This window comes from Pithys albifrons, chromosome 1 (genome assembly GCF_047495875.1).
Source record: "Pithys albifrons albifrons isolate INPA30051 chromosome 1, PitAlb_v1, whole genome shotgun sequence".
Taxonomy (NCBI): domain Eukaryota; kingdom Metazoa; phylum Chordata; class Aves; order Passeriformes; family Thamnophilidae; genus Pithys; species Pithys albifrons.
In genome coordinates this window covers 29528340-29547272 of record NC_092458.1, presented here as the reverse complement: position 1 = coordinate 29547272, position 18933 = coordinate 29528340, and the positions used below count along the sequence as shown (strand labels likewise).

Here is an 18933-nt window from a genome sequence, read left to right as displayed (position 1 = left end):
GGGGTTCATGTCCTGTTGAGCAGAGCTGACAGAGTCAGCATAACCCTTGATTCTAAGGGTCAGTCCAGGAAAGATGATCGGAGGCACGAGGTTGTTCAGTACAGAAACAACAACAGAGGCTCGTCACTCTTCAGTGGGCTAACAAAACCGAGGGATGGAAGGAGGGAGATAACCCTGAAATGCATGTTTGGCAGTACCAGCATGAGAATAGAACAGAGGTGCGTGAAAGTCATGGTTCAGCTCCAGCTAGACTGGCCTGTGAGTCTGAAACAATACTACACGAGGCACTTCAACCATATCCTCCTGCCTGGAATGAGCCTTAGGCACACAGGCATATCCACAGTTCTCTGCTGAAATAAATCCTCTCTGTAACGCAGCCTGGAAGGTGTTCAACTTGAATTTCACCTGCACTTGCACCAAGTTGAGGCCCTGCAATGATAGAGCTAAGGTCCCATATGATCTGAAAATGTTTAACAAGACACTGCATATGGTTAAAAGTGAATAACTAACACCCCCGTATTTGGTGTAGGTGCAAAAAACGGCACAGAAACTCAAAACGATCCTCAGAGAGCAAGTTAATAGCATCACAAAAAGAGGGTTACCAGCTTCAAGTCAGCAAGGGAAATAGACAGGGTGAGATGTATGAGGTGGCACAAAGCTACAGAGAAGAAACATCAAAGGTAAATCCTTCTTTTTCAAAACAAGATAGGAATGGATGAATGACTGATATTTTAGTGAGATTATACATGGGTATGCAGTTCTTTAGCAGTTTAGAAATCTCACCAACCTGTCTCTGCTTTGTTAAGCTTCAAGGATACCATCCCTCCAATACATTTCACAGCAGTCAGCTTTCCCCTTGTGCTTGGAAAAATAATGATAAACGAACAGGAGAAATTCAAAGGGCAGTTCAGCAAATCTCCAAAGTAAGAGCACACATTTAGCATGCTGCTCTAAGGCCTCCCATGCTCCTGTGCCTGGCTGAACAGATGCACTGTTCAGTTTTAAAATAATGACCTAGGACATTCCTGAACAGGGGTTGGGAAAACGAAGATCTCTTCTGTTATAAGGGAAATGAATACTGCTCAAGGTAGGTGTCAACAAAAATGCCTACTGGCCTCCCTGGACACAAAAAAACTCAGAACCAAAATCTGAAGTTGAAACTTTAAACTACAATGAAATAAAAATTAAAACACCCAACACAATCATCGACAGCAGTTTCTCCAGGTAGGTCAATATCCTTTTGTAGATGCACACAGGGACGTCACAGTTTAAACACAACATAATGTCAGCCTATGTTGGAACATACTTTGCATTAAACAGGCATGAAGTTCTAGGGGAATGTAAAATCTCAAGCTCTCACCACCAAATGTCAATTTACCCACTCAGATATCTCTTTTCATAGAATTCAACAGTATCCCTAGTCGTACAATTTAAAAAAAGAAAAAAACAGTGCAATGCAAATGTAACATTCATGTGCACCGGATCCACAAAGAACTATCTCAGAAACAGAGAATACTTTAGGACAGCAAAGAGACAACAGATTCCACAAATTGAACTTCCACCCCAACAGACGGGGAGGGGGGAATCACCACCAAAATAAAAATAAAAACCTAGCCCCCTTTCCACTTTTTGAGGGCAGGGGAAGGTGAAACAGGTAGTGAAATGTGGAAAGGCAGAATGGGCAATCTCATTAACAATGGGCATTTTGTCCCCGATAGCCCTAGGGGTGTGATTGAAAATAACCTTGTAACATCTAAGCCTACACAATGTTAAATGCAGAGAACAAATGTTGCTATTTAGCAGCAAATTATGTGATGTAGAACAAAATGACAGATACCACAGCTGCACATATGATTACTTAGGTTCTTACTTTTAGGAGAGGAAATAAAACTGCATAGGTCTGTTTTGAGTATTGACTTTTAATAGCTTGTTTCTCATAAGGGAACAGGGGATGTTTTCTGTTTTAGAAATACAGGTATCAGTTGATCTTTAAATACAGCCTGCTCTTGCCAACAGGTCATGTACATGATTTATTTGGCTTCAGCTTTTGTTTTTGTGCATTAAGCAACTTTCAACGTTCTTTTGTAATACAATATATAGACAAATTTAAGTACAATAATTGTGTAGGTATTTTACCATCTTCACATTTTCTTGACATGCTGGACAAAGTGATACATTTCAGTCTGCCCCCGAAGCCCCAGTTTCATACAAAGCATGCTGAACACTGCTTTCAGTGGCACACTCAACTTGCTCCCACATTAAATTTGCCAAATCTACAAACAGACCCTTTGGGAATATCAGGAATTATTTCCGACTTTGTCCAGTGACATTCAAATGCTCAGGCAACTACTGGTAACTTTCATTTTATGGTTACTACAGATGTTCCACGCTGACAGGAAAGTTTTAGAACTGGACAAGCTATAGTAATCCTGGTTTTGGTAGAAGGATTTTATATACAAAAACGGGATTTATATATATAGTTTTCAATCTGTAGTTTCATTTTTTTAAATAAAACCTGTATATATAAATGGATAATATTCAACATTTGTATATGAAACAGTTGCTTTCTGGCTAAAACAGTATATTTAGACAGAATCTCACTTTCTGTTTTTCACTTCAAGTATACTAGCCAGTCCAGTCCTTTGGGAGAAAAAACTTCCACTTTTAAATCCCTTCAGATCCATCAGATTCATTATATGGTAATGACCTTAACTTATACAATATACTGTATTATAAGGTGAACTGAAGGGGATTAGATATTGAAGTACTGGTCTTGGTGCAGTAAGCTGAACAGCTGTTTAAATGACACTACAGCTGAAATAAGTTTCTGTCAGAATAAAAACCAACATTCATAAAAACAGCAGCAGCCATCAAAAACAATCACAACTGCAGGGATTTTTTACTGTGTGTAATTTTGCATTATAAGTAGGAGAAGCCACAATAGTTTAGAGCAAAATTTAAAAAAATACTGCTATAGTCTTGAATTTAATAATGTGAATTGTCACTCGTATAGCTGTTTATAGAAGTGTACTAAAAGAATTTACTTAAACATATGAATTTAAGACTTTCACTTTATTCAGCAAATTGTTTTATTTACACAATAGGGAACGCTGGTTGAATGCTGTCAATGTAATAAAAACAAATCTAACAGAGACAATACTGCTCTCTATGTATTCATAGCAGAAATGACAAACTATTTCCTTACCTGTATCAGGAACATCAAGCGCAACAACGGGACAGTATCATAGGACACTGATCTAACAATAAACCGCAGAGGTCCAGTAATACTATGGCAATTTACTAATGTATTTACTGACTTCAAAAAAAAAACATTAAAAGTCAGTAATACCCAATATAAAGTTCTGTCAATTATCAGAGTCAAACTCTGATGAGTAGATCAGTAAAACCTTATCAGATCATCCACAACTCATAAAGTGACATGACTTGCTTCAGATCACCAATACGGAAACAAAATTGATGAAAACAGATTATGCTCTAAAAGGCAATGATGATCTGGTAAGGGTTTAACTTAATGAACGTTTAAAAAAAAAAAAAGAATTGCAGAGCATAGCCCCTATTAGAACAAGCTAACCTTCCAACTTTCAAAAAAGACAGAAAAAAAAATTGAGAGGAAAAAAACCCAAAACACTTCAACATGAAGCTACCATACAAAGTTTTTTGTTTTCCTTTGTTGTTTTTTTTTTTGTTTCTTTTTCCTTTTTCCTTTAAGAGTTCAGAGTTGAAATTTAATCCTGGCTTTTTAGGGAGAAGGACAGTTTTGGCCTAGACTTTCCTTTGCCCAGGATAATTTTTTGCTCTTCCTTTTGCTGACGTTGTCTCTCTTGTTCTAGTTTCATCCTCTCCTCATGAATCTTTCTTTGTTCTTCAACAATTTTCAATTGTTCTTCAGCCTATATAAAAAAATTATAAAATTTAGGCCAGCAAATTTTGCAGTCATAAAAAAGCAATTTACAAGTTCATATTAACTTCCAAACAGGTCCAATCCTGCATAGGTATGTAAGCAGTTCTACCTGAGCTGGATGCCATAGTTGGTTTCAGTGAAACTGTTTATGAAATGGTTATTTGAACTGAGTTTAGAAGAAACACTGAGAATTTTATACAGCAGATCTATCAGAATCTTGAGTGCTTACATGCCATATTTTTCAGGATTGCTTTGCTAACAACGCTTTACATTTTAATTAAGGCAGACAGTAGATACATAAGAGAAATTCCCCTGATATTTGTCACGTGTCAGGTGAGCGCACACTGAAGTAACACACCTTCAAGCAGAGGTCTCCCTGCTCCAAAACCCATCTAAAAGCCCCTCCTAATCCCAAACCATCTTTACTTCATTTGTAACTAATCAATCCTTACACTAACTGATGGTTCTTACAGCTCTTTCAATAGTCTTCTAAAGGTGCTTATTTTGTTCATTTTATGTGTCCTGTTTTGATCATATAAGGTTGAGAAAACGGTAAAACATAAAGAGATCTAACGCAGGTGTATTTCAAGACAAGTGTTTTAAGAAGCCTCATTTTTATATGAAAGAGCTGTAATTACCTGGGCAATTGACACAGGTAGAGTTCAATCAGGACTTAGAAGATGCTTAGTTTGGCTTATCATCAAGTGATTAGAAACAGCTACATCATACTGAATGTTTTCATGTGGCAGGCATCCTATTATGGGCTTGGAGACCAGCACATGCTCGACTTATCCTAACTTACGCATTTTAAGCTTTCAGCATTTCTACATCAACATTATGCTAGACTCAAATCCAGTTTGTACTTGTCCTGCTCAACAAAACAGAATTAGTCACTTGAAGCTGAATATGTTTGCAAATTTACTTCAACCTTCCTTGTATGATATGGTTAAAATGGACTTTTTAAATTCTGAAGGCAGCCACTTCCCTCTAAATTAACTGTATCTGAACTATTTTATCAGCCTAGTGTTACTGCTAAGGATCTTCTGGTCTTTTACACTTAGGGGAAGGAGGGCAATGCTACTGATGCAACCAGCAACACACAAGTTAAACTCTAGAAAGGGTCAATTTGTTTATTTTAATTTTGCTGAAAACCTGGCAGAAACACCTGCATTTCCCTACAAAATGTTAAATACATCTTCACATACCAGTTTAGCTTGTGCTTCTGCAATTTTTCGATTATTCTCTTCTAGTATTCGCTCTAGTTCCTCACGCTTTGCACGCTCTTCTTCCTAAAGGGGAGGACAGGGCAAGATGTTAGTAAAGTAAAATATTCATTTCTGCATGTTGACTAATCTTTCTCAGAATTCTTTTGTGAACTGACTTAAAGTGGCAGCTTTACAGCCACCTAATTTGCCTCACAACGGTAAACTGTGCAGCCACTAAAACTGGTTTCTACTGCTCAATTTACATCATCCCGCCCAGTCCAAACAGCAACCAACTAAACCCTCCCTAATCACAGAATCCTGACAATTTATTACTAGCATTTTAATATCACACAAATCAACAAGGACAACTACAAAAACTGGATAGTATTTACCAAATTAAAAAGTAATATAGAAAATATAAATAAAGTGAATAGTTTGTCTCACCAATTAAGTATACCTACGTATTCTTTACCTATACTCCTTTAATCAGCATTAAAAGTTGAATATTTACTGTCTTGTCCAGTGTCCTGCAGAGTGTGCTCCTCGGCTGCCATACGCGCCAGCTTCCTCTTTAAAATGATTTGTACTGTTAGCTTGGCAATACCTGCATCAGCAGCTCAACCATTTATAAAGAAACAACATACAAGGAAGGCTGAGCTGAGGAATGCAGATGTTTATGGTAAGAAGGAACAAAAATATGTAAATCATTCCTAAGGCAAACAATTAATAAGAAAAATACATTTACTGTTAGTGAAAAATACAAATGGCAATCCATACTTCATGGAGCTATGGGCTTCTTTCATGGGGAGAATGGACTTAACATTCAGTATTTTGACAATTTTAAGACAGCTGAAACTGTCATTTGCAGTATGAACTTGGAATTCAGGAGTCCAGGGAAGGCAAGATCAGGAAATAAAGCCTTGTAATTGTTGTTTTCTTGGTGAATTTTATGGAACTCTGTTATGCAACTCAAATATGAAGACTGTGTGAAAGTTTTTGAAATGTTTCAGTTCACATAATATATATATCCAAATTATTTTAATATTTGGAGGATTTAAAGTTAGCCAGAGGTTTGTGTCTGTTTAAGAAAAAAAAGTTAATACGAACAAAGCAAGCATATGAAAACTTCTTACTATGACTAGTAACCAGCTACTAGCTAGCACACTTCACTCCAGGCATGGAGGTTTATTATGTGTTACAAAGAACTGATGAGACTTCTCCACATGACATTGACAATAGCAAAAATACTGTTTGTTTTTTTTAAAAAAGTCATCCATCTGATCAAATGAAAACCTCTATATATGAAGAATTTTCTGACTATGAACAGGTAAATTCAACTTAAACTCTTTCATATTAAAGTCTGAATTTCCAAAAAATGGTCTAATTTCATATTTTTATCATAACTCAGCATTCCTTTTTATTTCTCACTTAATTAACTGTACTATGTGACTGACAAGTCACATTTAGTATGAAGGGGAAAGCTGCATTGCTACTGTCTCTCCTTTTGTAAGCCAATCAAAATATTAATCTAAAATAAACTGTGTAGGAGGCACAGAGTTGAAAAAAAAAGGCATTTGACACTTATGACTATTTAGCACAAATTTCCTTTACAGTTTGAAGTTTGTCTTGAAATTTCTGGATCCTGGAATGATTGGTGCAGGCAGGCATCAAAGCCTTTAGTAGCAAATTACTGTCTCACAGAAAGACATTTTCAGCTTCTGCTCCAGCTGCTGATTAAAAAACAAAACAAAACAAAAAAAAACCAAAAACCCAAGTCACACGTTCAGCTTGACTTCAGACAAGGGCAACCTGCTCTTTTGTAACTTCTAGGGAGAAAAAAAGGAGTTGTTAGTAGTTATTAAGAATGGATAGAATGATTTGGACAGAGATCCTTCGTGAAGCATTATGCTTGAAGTCCCAGAATTAGTCCAATGTACGCTCAAGGAAAATGTTCATTTTAAATGAAGAATAAGAAACCTATTTGTTAAAGACAGGTACTGCAGATCACTGCTGGACCCTGCTTTTTGCCTGGCTGAAGGCAAAAGCCTCTTACAGTCTAGGTAAACAAAATGAAACAAATGAAGGATACATAATTACAGGTCTTTCAATACCCTTCCCCAAAAATGAAAGGACTGCTGATAAATCCTGCAGCCATGGCAAAAGTTTCAAACAATTCTGAAATATGTAGGTCAGTTCCATTAAAAATCAAGTATCCTTGTTCAGGTTTTAGGAGAGTAACTGTTTAAATATCAGTGAGCTCCTCTGAATAGGCTAGAAATTAAGTTTCGCAGCAATGCAAGTTTATATGAGAAGGGAATTAGATTTGCTGTATTCCATCTCTTTCTGAACCGAACAGGAGGCACAAACCGACACTGAAAGTTTTGCCATGGACTGTCTCTACTTTCCAAACGACCGAGCGTTACCTCTCTGGCTTTTTGTGCTGCAAGTTCAGCTTGTCGCTGTCGCTCGAGTTCTTCGAGCAACTGTTTTTCCATGATGCGCTTTGCCTCCTCCACCCTGCGGAGAACCTCTCGCTCGATCTCATCCTTTCTTTTCTCCAACTCTTCTTCTACACGTTTAGCCACAAGTTCTTCCACTCTTCGAGCAGTTTCTTCCTCTATGAGTTTCTCTTCAATTTCTTGTTGACGACTACAAAATGCAAACATGAGGATTACCTTCTTGATCAATAAAGAATGTTCGCACTGAAACAAATGCCTCCAATACGCAGCATCAGCCATGAGACTGAGTAGTTCCTCTTGAAAAGTTTTTTATCTTACACACAGACTACATACTTAAAAGAGTATTTTGCCCTACACTTAAAGAAAGTGAATATTCAGGCAATCAGGTTTTTCCTACCATAGTGAATCCATTCAGACCTTACCATATTTAGCATCTCTCTATACATTACTAGACTGAGATTAAGAAGACAGTTTATCATGCTACTTCTTGATCATAATTAGGTGTTAAAAAATGAAACCAACAAATAAAAAAAACCTAAAACCACAACAACTCCACCTCTCCCTCCAAAAAATCCAGACCCCCCACAACTCAGACCATGCTTCACCTTTCAGGAGTTTAAATAATCTCAATTTTAAACCATGTGCAGCAGTAGCATCCTGTAAAATCTGGCCTTAAACCCACCACCTCAGGGGCACCAAACTAATCTCCAGAAACTTAATATAGAAGACAGAAGTAATAAAATTTGTGATTTGAGTATTTTAACTAGAATTCCAGGTGTTATACCTGTAATCTAGTGATGCAATCATTTACCTTATTGAATTTCAAGTACCTCATCTCTCCTTAATTTTTTTTATTGCAGCACTTTGTTTCTACTGTAATTAGCTAAAATAAATTATACCAATACCAAGCACTAAAAAAGTCCTGGCAAGCTACAGTTTTCCATGTTCTGAATTTTGGAAATATTTTCATATGTCTTGTCTTTATTTTTATTAGTAGCAGTATTATCACTTAGCCTGATTGATGCATTAAGTTTTCATTAAGAAGGACACAAACAGATTAGGTAAATTTGCAGGTTCCTTTTTACAAATGCAAGAAAAAAAATTTCCAGACAGTAATTGCTAGTATAACACAGCACTTACATAATCAAAGATGAACAGTGAATCCTGTATAGCTGTACTTCATGTAGTGCTATTTATTGGAGTTATGGGGTTTGGGGAGAAGTTACTTCTAAACTTGACATTTTAAGTATTTTGTGAAATACAAAACAATCTTATAAACTTCTGGCTTGGCAACAACAAAAATCCATGATTTAGAAGGACAACTACTGTTGTAATGTCTTCATGTCCTGTCATTTTCTTAATGTTTGCATTTTCCTATCTCATATGGAAAATCTTTCCTAATTTATCTTATTTAGCAAACAACTAATTAATTTTAAAAAAAGACTTGCAGGATTTGCCAACTTTTAGACTTCCCAAGGTACAATTTGCAAACATGCAATAAGACATGATGAAGTATGGATTACTGATCTAGATAGGTCTGGAAAAGGTGAAAGGTTCCCACCTCCCCCTTTTCCTGTGTCATCTTTTCCAAGGTGTACCAAGCTAAGTTTACTTCAGTAAGAAGTTTTGGAACCCTCAACTCAATCATTCGGTCTGCAAAGGCAAATTTTATTCTTCCATTCCTTAAGAGAGAGCCATCTTACCTGGGGGCTATTAGGCCAGCATTCACTTTTCCAAAATTAACACAAAATGCCTTGAGGTGACTTTTTCAGAAAAAACCCCACCAAACAACAAAAGGCAAAGAAAAAACCTTGACCACCACCACCACCATCCAGAAAAAAGCATCCACCCCATTCTGTTACTGTATCTCTGCCAAGTGAAGACTCTTGGGCAGATTTTGAAATATCCTTTATATACTAAATATCCTTTCATTTTAAAAGGTTTTCCTTCTCTCTTATAAGGTTTTATTCAGTAGCGAGTACTCTCAACATCCTGTACCAATACAGCTTAGCATACCTAAGACACTATTAAAGAGAAAGAAATTGTCAGAAAGTTCATATTCTCATGTTTTATTCAACTATTGCAGCTTATGTTTAAAATCAGGAAATCTAGAATAAAAGTTAATTGAATAAAGATAGTGCATAGTTACAAAAATATCCAAGATGCTCAGATCTGAAATAAATTTTCAAATATCCTTAGCAATGGATGATGCACTCAAATTAAGCACTGTAACTGTGTAAACATTTAATTCTTCTCATTCCAACAAATTCCTTTCAAATTTAACTAAACCAATCAAATATAATTTTTAACACTTATAGGCAAGGATAGAATTACAATGGTTTTGACCTGATGAAGGAAATAAAATCATAAACACAGATATAAATCGCAATGATTTATTCTGCCGTTTATACCAACATGACCTTCCAGTATTTTACAGAGAGGAATAATTTTATCATCCTGGCCTACTGAGCTGTGATTTCAGAGCAACAGATAAGTCATTAATGTAAGAAAGTATTTTTAGTATGATCCATTTACTTCTTAAAGACTAATTTTACGAAATCTGCAGAAAAGAAACCACTCACAAGCCAGCAAATTTCTGAGGAAAAAATGCCAGACTTGAAAGGCCTTTATAGAAAATGAACATTATAGGAAAGAAAAGAAGTTTGGGCATGTACTGAGATTTGAACAGACATGAGGAGAAGAAGAAAGTCACTTTCAATATATGAACTGTCCACTTGTTTATCCAGTCAGCAAGAAAGTATTTCTTTGCTTCACTAACATGAGTCTACACTAACATACATAGCACAAGTTACAGATGACTTACTCCAATATCATACTTTTCTGCTGTTTTAGGTTCTACTGCTTTTTCTTTATAAAATTTAAAGCATAATCTAGAAGTATGAAAATACCATACCCGATCTTTTCCAATGTTAATTCTTCCTCAAAAGTCTACTATTCTGTAGCAAATATTGCTCAAATGTCATAATCCTCCTAGACAAGACTTCATGAGCATTTTCAAATTTCAAAGCTAACTTTTATAGAAAATTTACTTACATATGCACTAAACCAGCTCCAAAGTACTAAAATAAACTATTCACTATATTCTCAAATTAAAACACATTCCCATTCTTCGCTGCAGATGTGCATGGAATATTTTTCTTAATTTAGGTACTGAATAAAATTACAAACCGCAAAATTAGGATCAGGATCTCAAAACATCTTCAATTTGCACGTGTGTTTGTGTTACTGTGACAGGTTTGACAATAGTGCTGTCAAATTCTTAAATTAGCAAAAATTATTGACAAAACCAAAAGTGACAACTCGGGGTCACCAAGCCTTCTGACTAACAACTAATACTTCATGAGAACGATATAGCTGAAATAAACTCAACGCTCTATCTGAACATTAACAGACTACCTGGCTACACGTACAAACAAACAGTGTTTCTGGATTAGGTGGTCAGATAAGTAAGAGTAGCATTCAAAGAAGAATCATCCGATCACAACTGTTCCAACCATTCTCCTCTCTGCTTCATAAAGGTTCATGTCATAACTTACTATACTGCTAAACATTCATGCACACCCAGCGTTTATTAAAATAAAACTTATCTCTTCTGCCAGGCACTCAGCAATAGGACAAGGGGGCACGGGCTTAAGCTCTGCCAGGGGAAATTTAAGTTGGAGATCAGAAAAAAATTCTTTACAGAGAGAGTAATCAGGCATAGGAATGGCCTGCCCAAAGAGGTGGTGGATTCCCCACCCTCGGAGGTTTTTAAACTGAGATTGGACATGGCACTGAGTGCCATAATCTAGTAAATGGACTGGAGTTGGCCCAAGGGTTGGACTTGATGATCTTGGAGGTCTTTTCCAACCCAATCGATTCTGATTCTATCATTCTATGATTTAATAAATAACCATATTCTCTGAAAAAGGACAAGGTTTTAAACTAAACAAATCACTTGATGTTACTGTCCCATTTAGCAAGAAAAATAATTCCTAAGTGTTAACAATGGCTGTATAGTGTTTCTTGAAACCCTCAGTCGAGCAACTCCAGATGCCTCTGCTCGACACTTAACGAGCTCCACGCCACGGCGGGGAGGGGCGGGCGGCACGGATCGGCACGGCACGGCACAGCGCTTCGGGGCGCCGCGGCCATCGCTGCAAAGGGCAGTTTGAGAGCAGCGCAGGAGGGCGGGCAGCGGGCGGGAAGCAGCAGCAGTAGCAGAGCCGGCGCAGGGGGCGGCGGCGTGCGGGGGGCTCGCCCCCGAGTGGGCGGCCCCGAACGCACCTGAGGGAGCCAGGCTTGGGGAAAGGGGCGGATGGCGGGAAAACAGGCTCCCGTTAGGCCTCAGCGAGGGCCTAAACGCCTGTACCCCAGAGGCGGGTGGCCCTAGCCTGCAGGAGAAAGGCGCGGAGAGAAAGGCACCGGAGCACAGAGCACTTCCCTCACCGCCCCCCTTCACCCCCAGCCCAGGCCCGGAGCTCACATTTTCCGTTGCCGCTCGAACTCCGCTTTTTTCTCCTCCTCCTCCCGCTTCTGCTTCTCGTCCAGGCTGCTGCGCTTGCTCACCGTGCGCCCGAAGATGTCGATGCGGTCGGGAGGGGAGGAGGCGCGGTCGCGGTCCCGCTCCCGGTCCCGGCGGGACGAGGGGGCCGTGTTGGAGCGCGAGCGGGAGCGCGACTCCCGGCGCCGGTTCCGCTTGCTCTCCCGGGACTTGGAGCGCTTCCGCGCCCGCTCCTTTTCCCGGGAGCGGGACCGCGATCGGCTCCGGTTCTTCTTGTTGTGCTTGGAGCTCTTGGTGTGCTTGGAGCGGGACGAGCTCCGGCTGCGGGACCGACCCATCCCGGCAGAAAGTAGAGGCCGCGCCGACGACTGCTCGACCACCCCCGCCCCCTTCGTTAGCGGCGACCGGAGGAGGTGCGAGGAGGCTCTGCGCGCATCAGCACCCTCCGGACGAGCCCCTCGTCCTCTCCTGTCCCACCGCTTTGCGCTGCAAGGAGAAGGAACAGGCCGCGGGAGCAGGAGCAAGTCCGGACGCAGCCAAGATGGCGGCCCTGGCTCAGCAGTGACTCTCCTCTCCCGCCCCACAATGCACCGCTCCGCTCGCGAGCCGCTCGCTCCCCTCCTGCCGCCTCCGGGGGCGCGCGAGCGCTCTCGGCGATGTTCGGCAGCCAATGGGAAGCGTCTCCCGCCCGGCGCGTGCGCGCGGCCGGGGCGCCTCTCGGTGTGTGGGGAGCGCGCTGTGCGCGCGGCCCCGGCTGTGCCCGGGCATGGAGGGGGGGTGGGGGGGTGTGTCTGTCAGAGTGTTACGGGAACCTGGGACGGCCGCCAGGGAATCGAGAAAATTAGTTCTGGGCCCTCGGTTGAACGGCTGTGGCGAGCCGCGATTAGAGGGAGGGAAGCACCTACGATTCGTAAATGCTCACTGGTCGAAAGGAACAACAAAACTCTGGGTCCGCAAACAATCAGGAAGATTTATTAGTAAATTGTACACTTGGAGTGGGCGGTCCCGTGGTGTAAAGGAGAGCACTCCAGACTCTGAATCCCAAGGACCTGGGTTCGAGTCTCAGTGGGGACCGTCCTCTGGCAGTTCAATGCCTCCCTGCCATCCCGTCCCGTCACATCTCGGATGCTCAGCAGGGTCAGTCCCGGTTAGTACCGGGTGCTGTGACAGTCCCGAGGGCTTCACTGTCACTGTCCAAGCTCGCTCGGCCGTGGCAAATGGACCTCAGGACTTAAACGGAGGGGCCAGTTCTGTGCACGCTGTGCCTCACCTAAAAATGCACTGCGCAGGCTGGAAGGGCACACCCACGTGGGGAGAGCCCTGCCCCAATCTGCGTTTACAAAGTCTGGCCGTAAATACATAAACACTTGGGGTGGAAGTTGGTGTGTTAGATCCTACACTTACTATATCAGCACGTGGCAGTGCGTTTTGGATAAAGAGATAGGGTGAAAGGGAAGAGAAGAATTAAAGAGTGAAAGAAAAAGGAAAAGAAGGAGGGAAAAGAGAGAACCAGGCCTGGTTTCAGCATCGATCCAGCTGCACTGGTCTGATCCATAAGCTGTGCAGGGTCCTGGGGGCCTGTTTCCCTGTAGCTGATCTCCAGTGTGGCGCAGGGAATGTCTGCTTTGGCTGTATTTAGTGTATATTCCCCTGCAGACCTTGTTTTCCATTCTTAAAAACAGGGCTGTAGGCAAAGGAAGCAGGTTTAGGTCAGGCGGAGAGTATGAAGTAGTGGCTCTGTAGGCATCTCTGTAGGATGTTGTTATCTCACTTCTGCCATTTAACTTTTAGCCTTTTCTGCTATAACAATATATGGAACTGACATTGATTTCAGTAAATTGGTGCAATCCACAGGTAGTTAACCTCACGTTTTACTTTGGGCAGAAATTTTAGCTCCTTAATATCTTTCATAACTTGTGTTTGTTTTTTTTCCCCTGAAGGGAAGTTATAGCCAGGTGGGGGTTGGTCTCTTCTCCCAGGCAGTAAGCCTGGGAAAAGGGGGCACAGGCTTAAGCTCTGCCAGGGGAATTTTAAGTTGGAGATCAGAAAAAAGTTCTTTCCAGAGAGAGTAATCAGGCATTGGAATGGCCTGCCAGAGAGGTGGTGGATTCACCATCCCTGGAGGTTTTTAAACTGAGATTGTACATGGCACTGAGTGCCATGATGTAGTAAATGGACTAGAGTTGGACCAAGGGTTGGACTTGATGATCTCAGAGGTCTTTTTCAACCCTATCAATTCTATGATTCTATGATTCTTTTTTTTTTTAATAGGTATACATTTTTACTAAGTTTGAGTATAGTATGCAAAACACTTCTTTAGTCACTGGACAAAATCTAATCTCCCTTAAGCATATCTTCCTTTAATTCAATTGACCTGCCTTATTTTTCTTGAAGAAAGACTTCCTTATTTTGAAATTCAGACTTATTCTAATGAGTACCAAAAGTAAATGAAATGGAAGCATCTTTCTGGTAGATCACTTTGCAAGTAACAGCAGTGTAATGGACAGGGCGAAACCGGCATGGCAGGAATTCCAGGGTCACAGAACCTGGCCACCAGGCCACTTCCTAGCCTTAGGAAGTTCATGCAACAGGTAACTAAGGAAGTTGATAATCAGACCTTTTAGACCCTGACTGGGTAGGTGAGTTTCTAGCTGGCATAATTCCTGTAGCAACTTGGCTACAAGTGTGTACTGGAGCTTTTAAATTCATATAGTGCAACGGGTTCTGGTTAAAAAATGTATCATAATTTTTTGATTACTATGTTACAGATAGAATGTACCACACCTGACCTGGAATTTAGCAGAGGAAAGGAGAACTACTTATTTTGCAGTCATTTATAAGTATAAATGAGTTTTTAAAATATTTACCATAAACTGAGTTTTCTCCTTGGTAAATCATTATAACAGAACCTGTATTTAGCACTTTGGTTGCCTGAAGAAATACCAATTTCATCTGCAGAATTTTATTCCTATTTAGTTATATTGACTCATCAGAGCTATAAAATGCAATATGCAATATTTTATGAGAACAATTCATTATGATAAATTGTATGGAATTAAGGAATTATAATAATATGGTGTAATGAAATAATTTCCTGCAATCCATTATTGTATTGCTCCATCTCATTTTTTTTAAGTTCCCAAATTATTAAAAGCACAAGATTTTTAATACACCTTCTAGGTTAAGTCATTAGTCCACTCACTTTATTATTTATGAGGACTACATTCTGGTACTTCTGGAAAAAGCACTCTTTCCTCTTAAAAAATACATTCCTGAGAGCTGAAAAATTAGTAGAAGAGCACTCCCACTTTGAAGTTTGGTAGTTATTTGATTGTGCTATTTTTAATTCTATAATCTCATATTTCCCAGTTTAATTAGTATTAAAATATTGATATTTAAAGGATTTTTTCCACCCATATGTAATTACAATTGATATGGAATTACAGCACCAAAAGGAAGATTTTAGTAAATACTAAATTTCCTTTATTACTTTCAAAGTTTTCAATATTTAAACTCATGCAATTTTTTCCTGGATTAAATAATATTAGAATTTTTGAGATTTTAAATGCCATGTAAATATGTGTTTTATTCACAATTTGCTAGCCATGCTGAATTTCCGTGCACTCTTGTGTTTTTGCATTTTTTTTCCATTTTAATATATCTCAGTACATTAAAATACATAATTTGCTTCTTAAAACAGTTTCCTTAGTGTTGGAAAATACCTTATTTGACAGACAAATGGTGGCATAATTATAGCACCTCACCCTTCTTTACCTTGGCTACTGTTATCACATGAAATCTCTCAACCCGTAGACATTTGGGGGCAGCTCCCGAGGGATACTGTGTTTTTATAATCGCCAGATCACACCTGCTCCTGCTTACACCACCACTTCTGTCATTCTGTGGGTCGAGAGGAATCTTGGGAGATTAAAGGTGGATTATTTTGGGTTGTGCTAGTGCGGCACAGCTGGATGTAAGATCTTTGTAATAGGTCTAAAATGGAAGAACTCTGGAGGGTAAGCAGGGGAAGAAAGCAACAGTGTAATTGGATGAGGTGTTTGGTATATAATCTGCTGTCATCTGGTGTAATCTGTCTCCCAGTAGTAAGAGGGTAGAAGTAGCATAGAAGAGATAGGTTCTTGTGAGGGAAAAATGTGGTTTAAATGTATATTGGTTCTTCCAAAGCACCTGTTTCAGCCAGAGTTTATTACAAAGTGAGAAACTATGAATTCAGTTGATTTTTTTATTTTAAATATGATTCAGTACTGGGATTCATGTCACATAGATGACAGAAGCTGTACAAGTGTAGAATTTGTATCACTTAATCACTTTTTAACTTCATTTTTTAAAACCTAATGCCAAAGTTGCTTGTTATGCATTTTCTGTCAGGTGCTTTGTTTCTCTTTGAGCAACGCTATGGAGTTCTGAACTGCCAAGCTGCAGAAGTAGGGAGATTGAGCATGCAGGAGACTGACAGAGCAGTTGTGAGGAAGACATGGCAAGAGCATGGAACAGCTGGCAGAAAGGGAAATATCTTTTCTAAGGCTTAAGAGAATAAATCATTAAAACTGCTGCTTCAAAAGGCTGTTGAAAAGAGGAAAAAAGGTTTAATTAAAATAGTGGAGAGGAAACCCTGTAGAATGAGAAATTAAATAAATGGAAAGGCTTTTCACATTGTACCTATACAGAAAGGATGAGTAAATTGTGTACATAAATATAGTTATTAGATAAAATAACTATTTTCTCTTTTCCCTATGTTCACTTGATAACCATGTCCTTGGAAAATGAGCAGTACTGTACAGAATGCTGTTGAAAGTGTTCTGTAATTTGGATATGCAAAAAGACACAGCTTGAGTAATCAGGACTAGTGTATGGATATATGATAATCAAATTAATTTAAAACAATACTTGTTTTCTTTCCCATGTGGACTTAGTTTTGGAAAATAAATAAAATTGCCAAGTCATAATCAGTGTGATAATTTAAATATTACAGTAATGATCAATGTTAAAGGACATTTTATGATTTTTGTTTTATGCAAACCCACTAACCACTTTTTTAATATTTGGACTAGTTTTTTCTTTCTACATCGAGAAAGGGAAAAGAATGTTCATTCGCTTGCTTTGTTCACATTGCCTAGTCTATTTAAGTCCTAAACAAAAGCTCTTGTATACTGTTAGAAATGGTGAATAAAAGTTTGATCACGACTTGAGACACTGATCTGCAAAACACAATGATTCATAGTGATGTGCTTTCATCTCAACGTATTTTTTCAAAACCATTGTTACTATACGAAATATGCAGATTTAAAATCACAAATAAGTATTTTTATATGGACTTGCAACTTGTTTTGTTGAAGACTGGCAGCAATAAAAGTCCAAACAACCTACCTCAGAAGCTGCATAATCATAGAGCTACTTCAACTCTGTAAGCATATTCCCATTTACCCGAACGACTTCATAGCATTTGTAGTGTCGGTATGTGTAACTAGGGGCTTAAGCCAATCAGAAATGAGTTGGGGTGTCATCTAAGCCTCACAAGGGACTGATTCAATGTGAATACTTGGATAGTTTAAAAAAAAAAACAAACAAAAAACCAAAAAAACAGAAACCATGAACAAAATGAACAAGAGTAGCAACTAACATTGTTATTCAAAGCCAGGTTGCTCATGATTCAGCGGTTAGCATAGTGGTTAGACTCGTTAGACAAGGAGGAAAATGGGATTCAGGTGTGTCCTCATTCATACCATTGTCTCTTTCTTCCCATGACCGTATGTTAATCACCAGGGCAATATCTAAGCTAGAGAAAGGTGAGAAGGGAGCTTAGGTTAAAGTCCTGCTCTGTGTCCTCACAGATTCCACAAAACAGAAAATAAATGTTCAGAGGCAGGAGGCAATGTGGTTGTAACCTAATGACTGTGGTACTCTGGAAGCAGGAAGCAAGTTGCTCTGGATTTACATCTATTTGAAAGACTAGCTCTGAATTTTGTTACATAATCATGAGAAAAGAGACAGGGCTCACCTGGAGACCTGGAGCACAAAACTTGGCAGATGCTGTAACTGCTTAGGTGTTGCATAACATACCTCCTCCCACAGCAGCTGCATTTCAAAAGAGGTGAGTCCTGTTCTGTTCTTCAAAGGCTACTGTAGGCACTGCCCTCAGGAGAGTACTCCCGGTTTTTGGCTCCTGAATAGATGAAGATGTCACCTGTGTGGTGTTGACTCAGACACCCTGGCTTAAACAGGGCGACAGCCACGCCTCCCTGTACAGAATTTCCTCTTGGCTTGGTGACTCCTAGTTAGCCTGTGTATTTTGTGAGTTCCTAGGTCCTGTTTATATCCAGAATATTTAGCATATTTTATTTGTAAACAGAATTTTTCTTGGCTTTTTTTCCCCCTGTTTCTTTAGACACCCTTATATCTCTAGTAGTACCAGTTTTTCTGTATGAAAATGACTGGGAGTGATTACTTTTTTATTAAAGTAGTCATGAAGCAACTTGTTAATGATAAAAATAGGGTTGCAGATATGGGAAAACCATTTTACCTACACTTAAAAATTAAATAAAGGCTACCACAATAAATGGCAATTGACCATGAAGCATTTTTGAATATTTAACAGCTATTTTGTTACAATTTTATCAGAAAAGGTCAGATGAAAACTTTTTCTTTTTTTCTTACCACCATACGAATTGATGAACTTTAAAATTAAAACTTTTACATATTAATGAGCAGAAAATAGCAGTTATGTTTTGTTAAAAAGTATAAGGCAAATATTCTGTCTACATGAGCAAGCTGGTTTAGCAGGAAGTCTTCTGAATGCCAAATTCTGCCTCTTATATTCACAAA

General features: G+C 39.3%; 1 protein-coding gene across 2 annotated transcripts; it reads right to left on the bottom strand.

Annotated features, from left to right (window-relative positions):
* Positions 1-3053: 3053 nt before the first annotated feature.
* ARGLU1 (arginine and glutamate rich 1) lies at positions 3054-12691 on the bottom strand. Of its 2 annotated transcripts, XM_071548605.1 has the most exons (4): positions 12073-12689; positions 7551-7776; positions 5128-5211; positions 3054-3911 (listed from the first exon to the last, which is right to left on the bottom strand). In XM_071548605.1, exons 1-4 carry the CDS (start codon positions 12426-12428, stop codon positions 3747-3749), a joined length of 831 nt encoding a protein of 276 aa, XP_071404706.1. In that variant the 5' UTR covers positions 12429-12689; the 3' UTR covers positions 3054-3746. The 2 variants fall into 2 exon arrangements, with proteins under 2 accessions (XP_071404706.1, XP_071404716.1); XM_071548615.1 differs by lacking the exon at positions 3054-3911 and having other exon boundaries at positions 5130-5696; positions 12073-12691.
* Positions 12692-18933: the final 6242 nt, after the last annotated feature.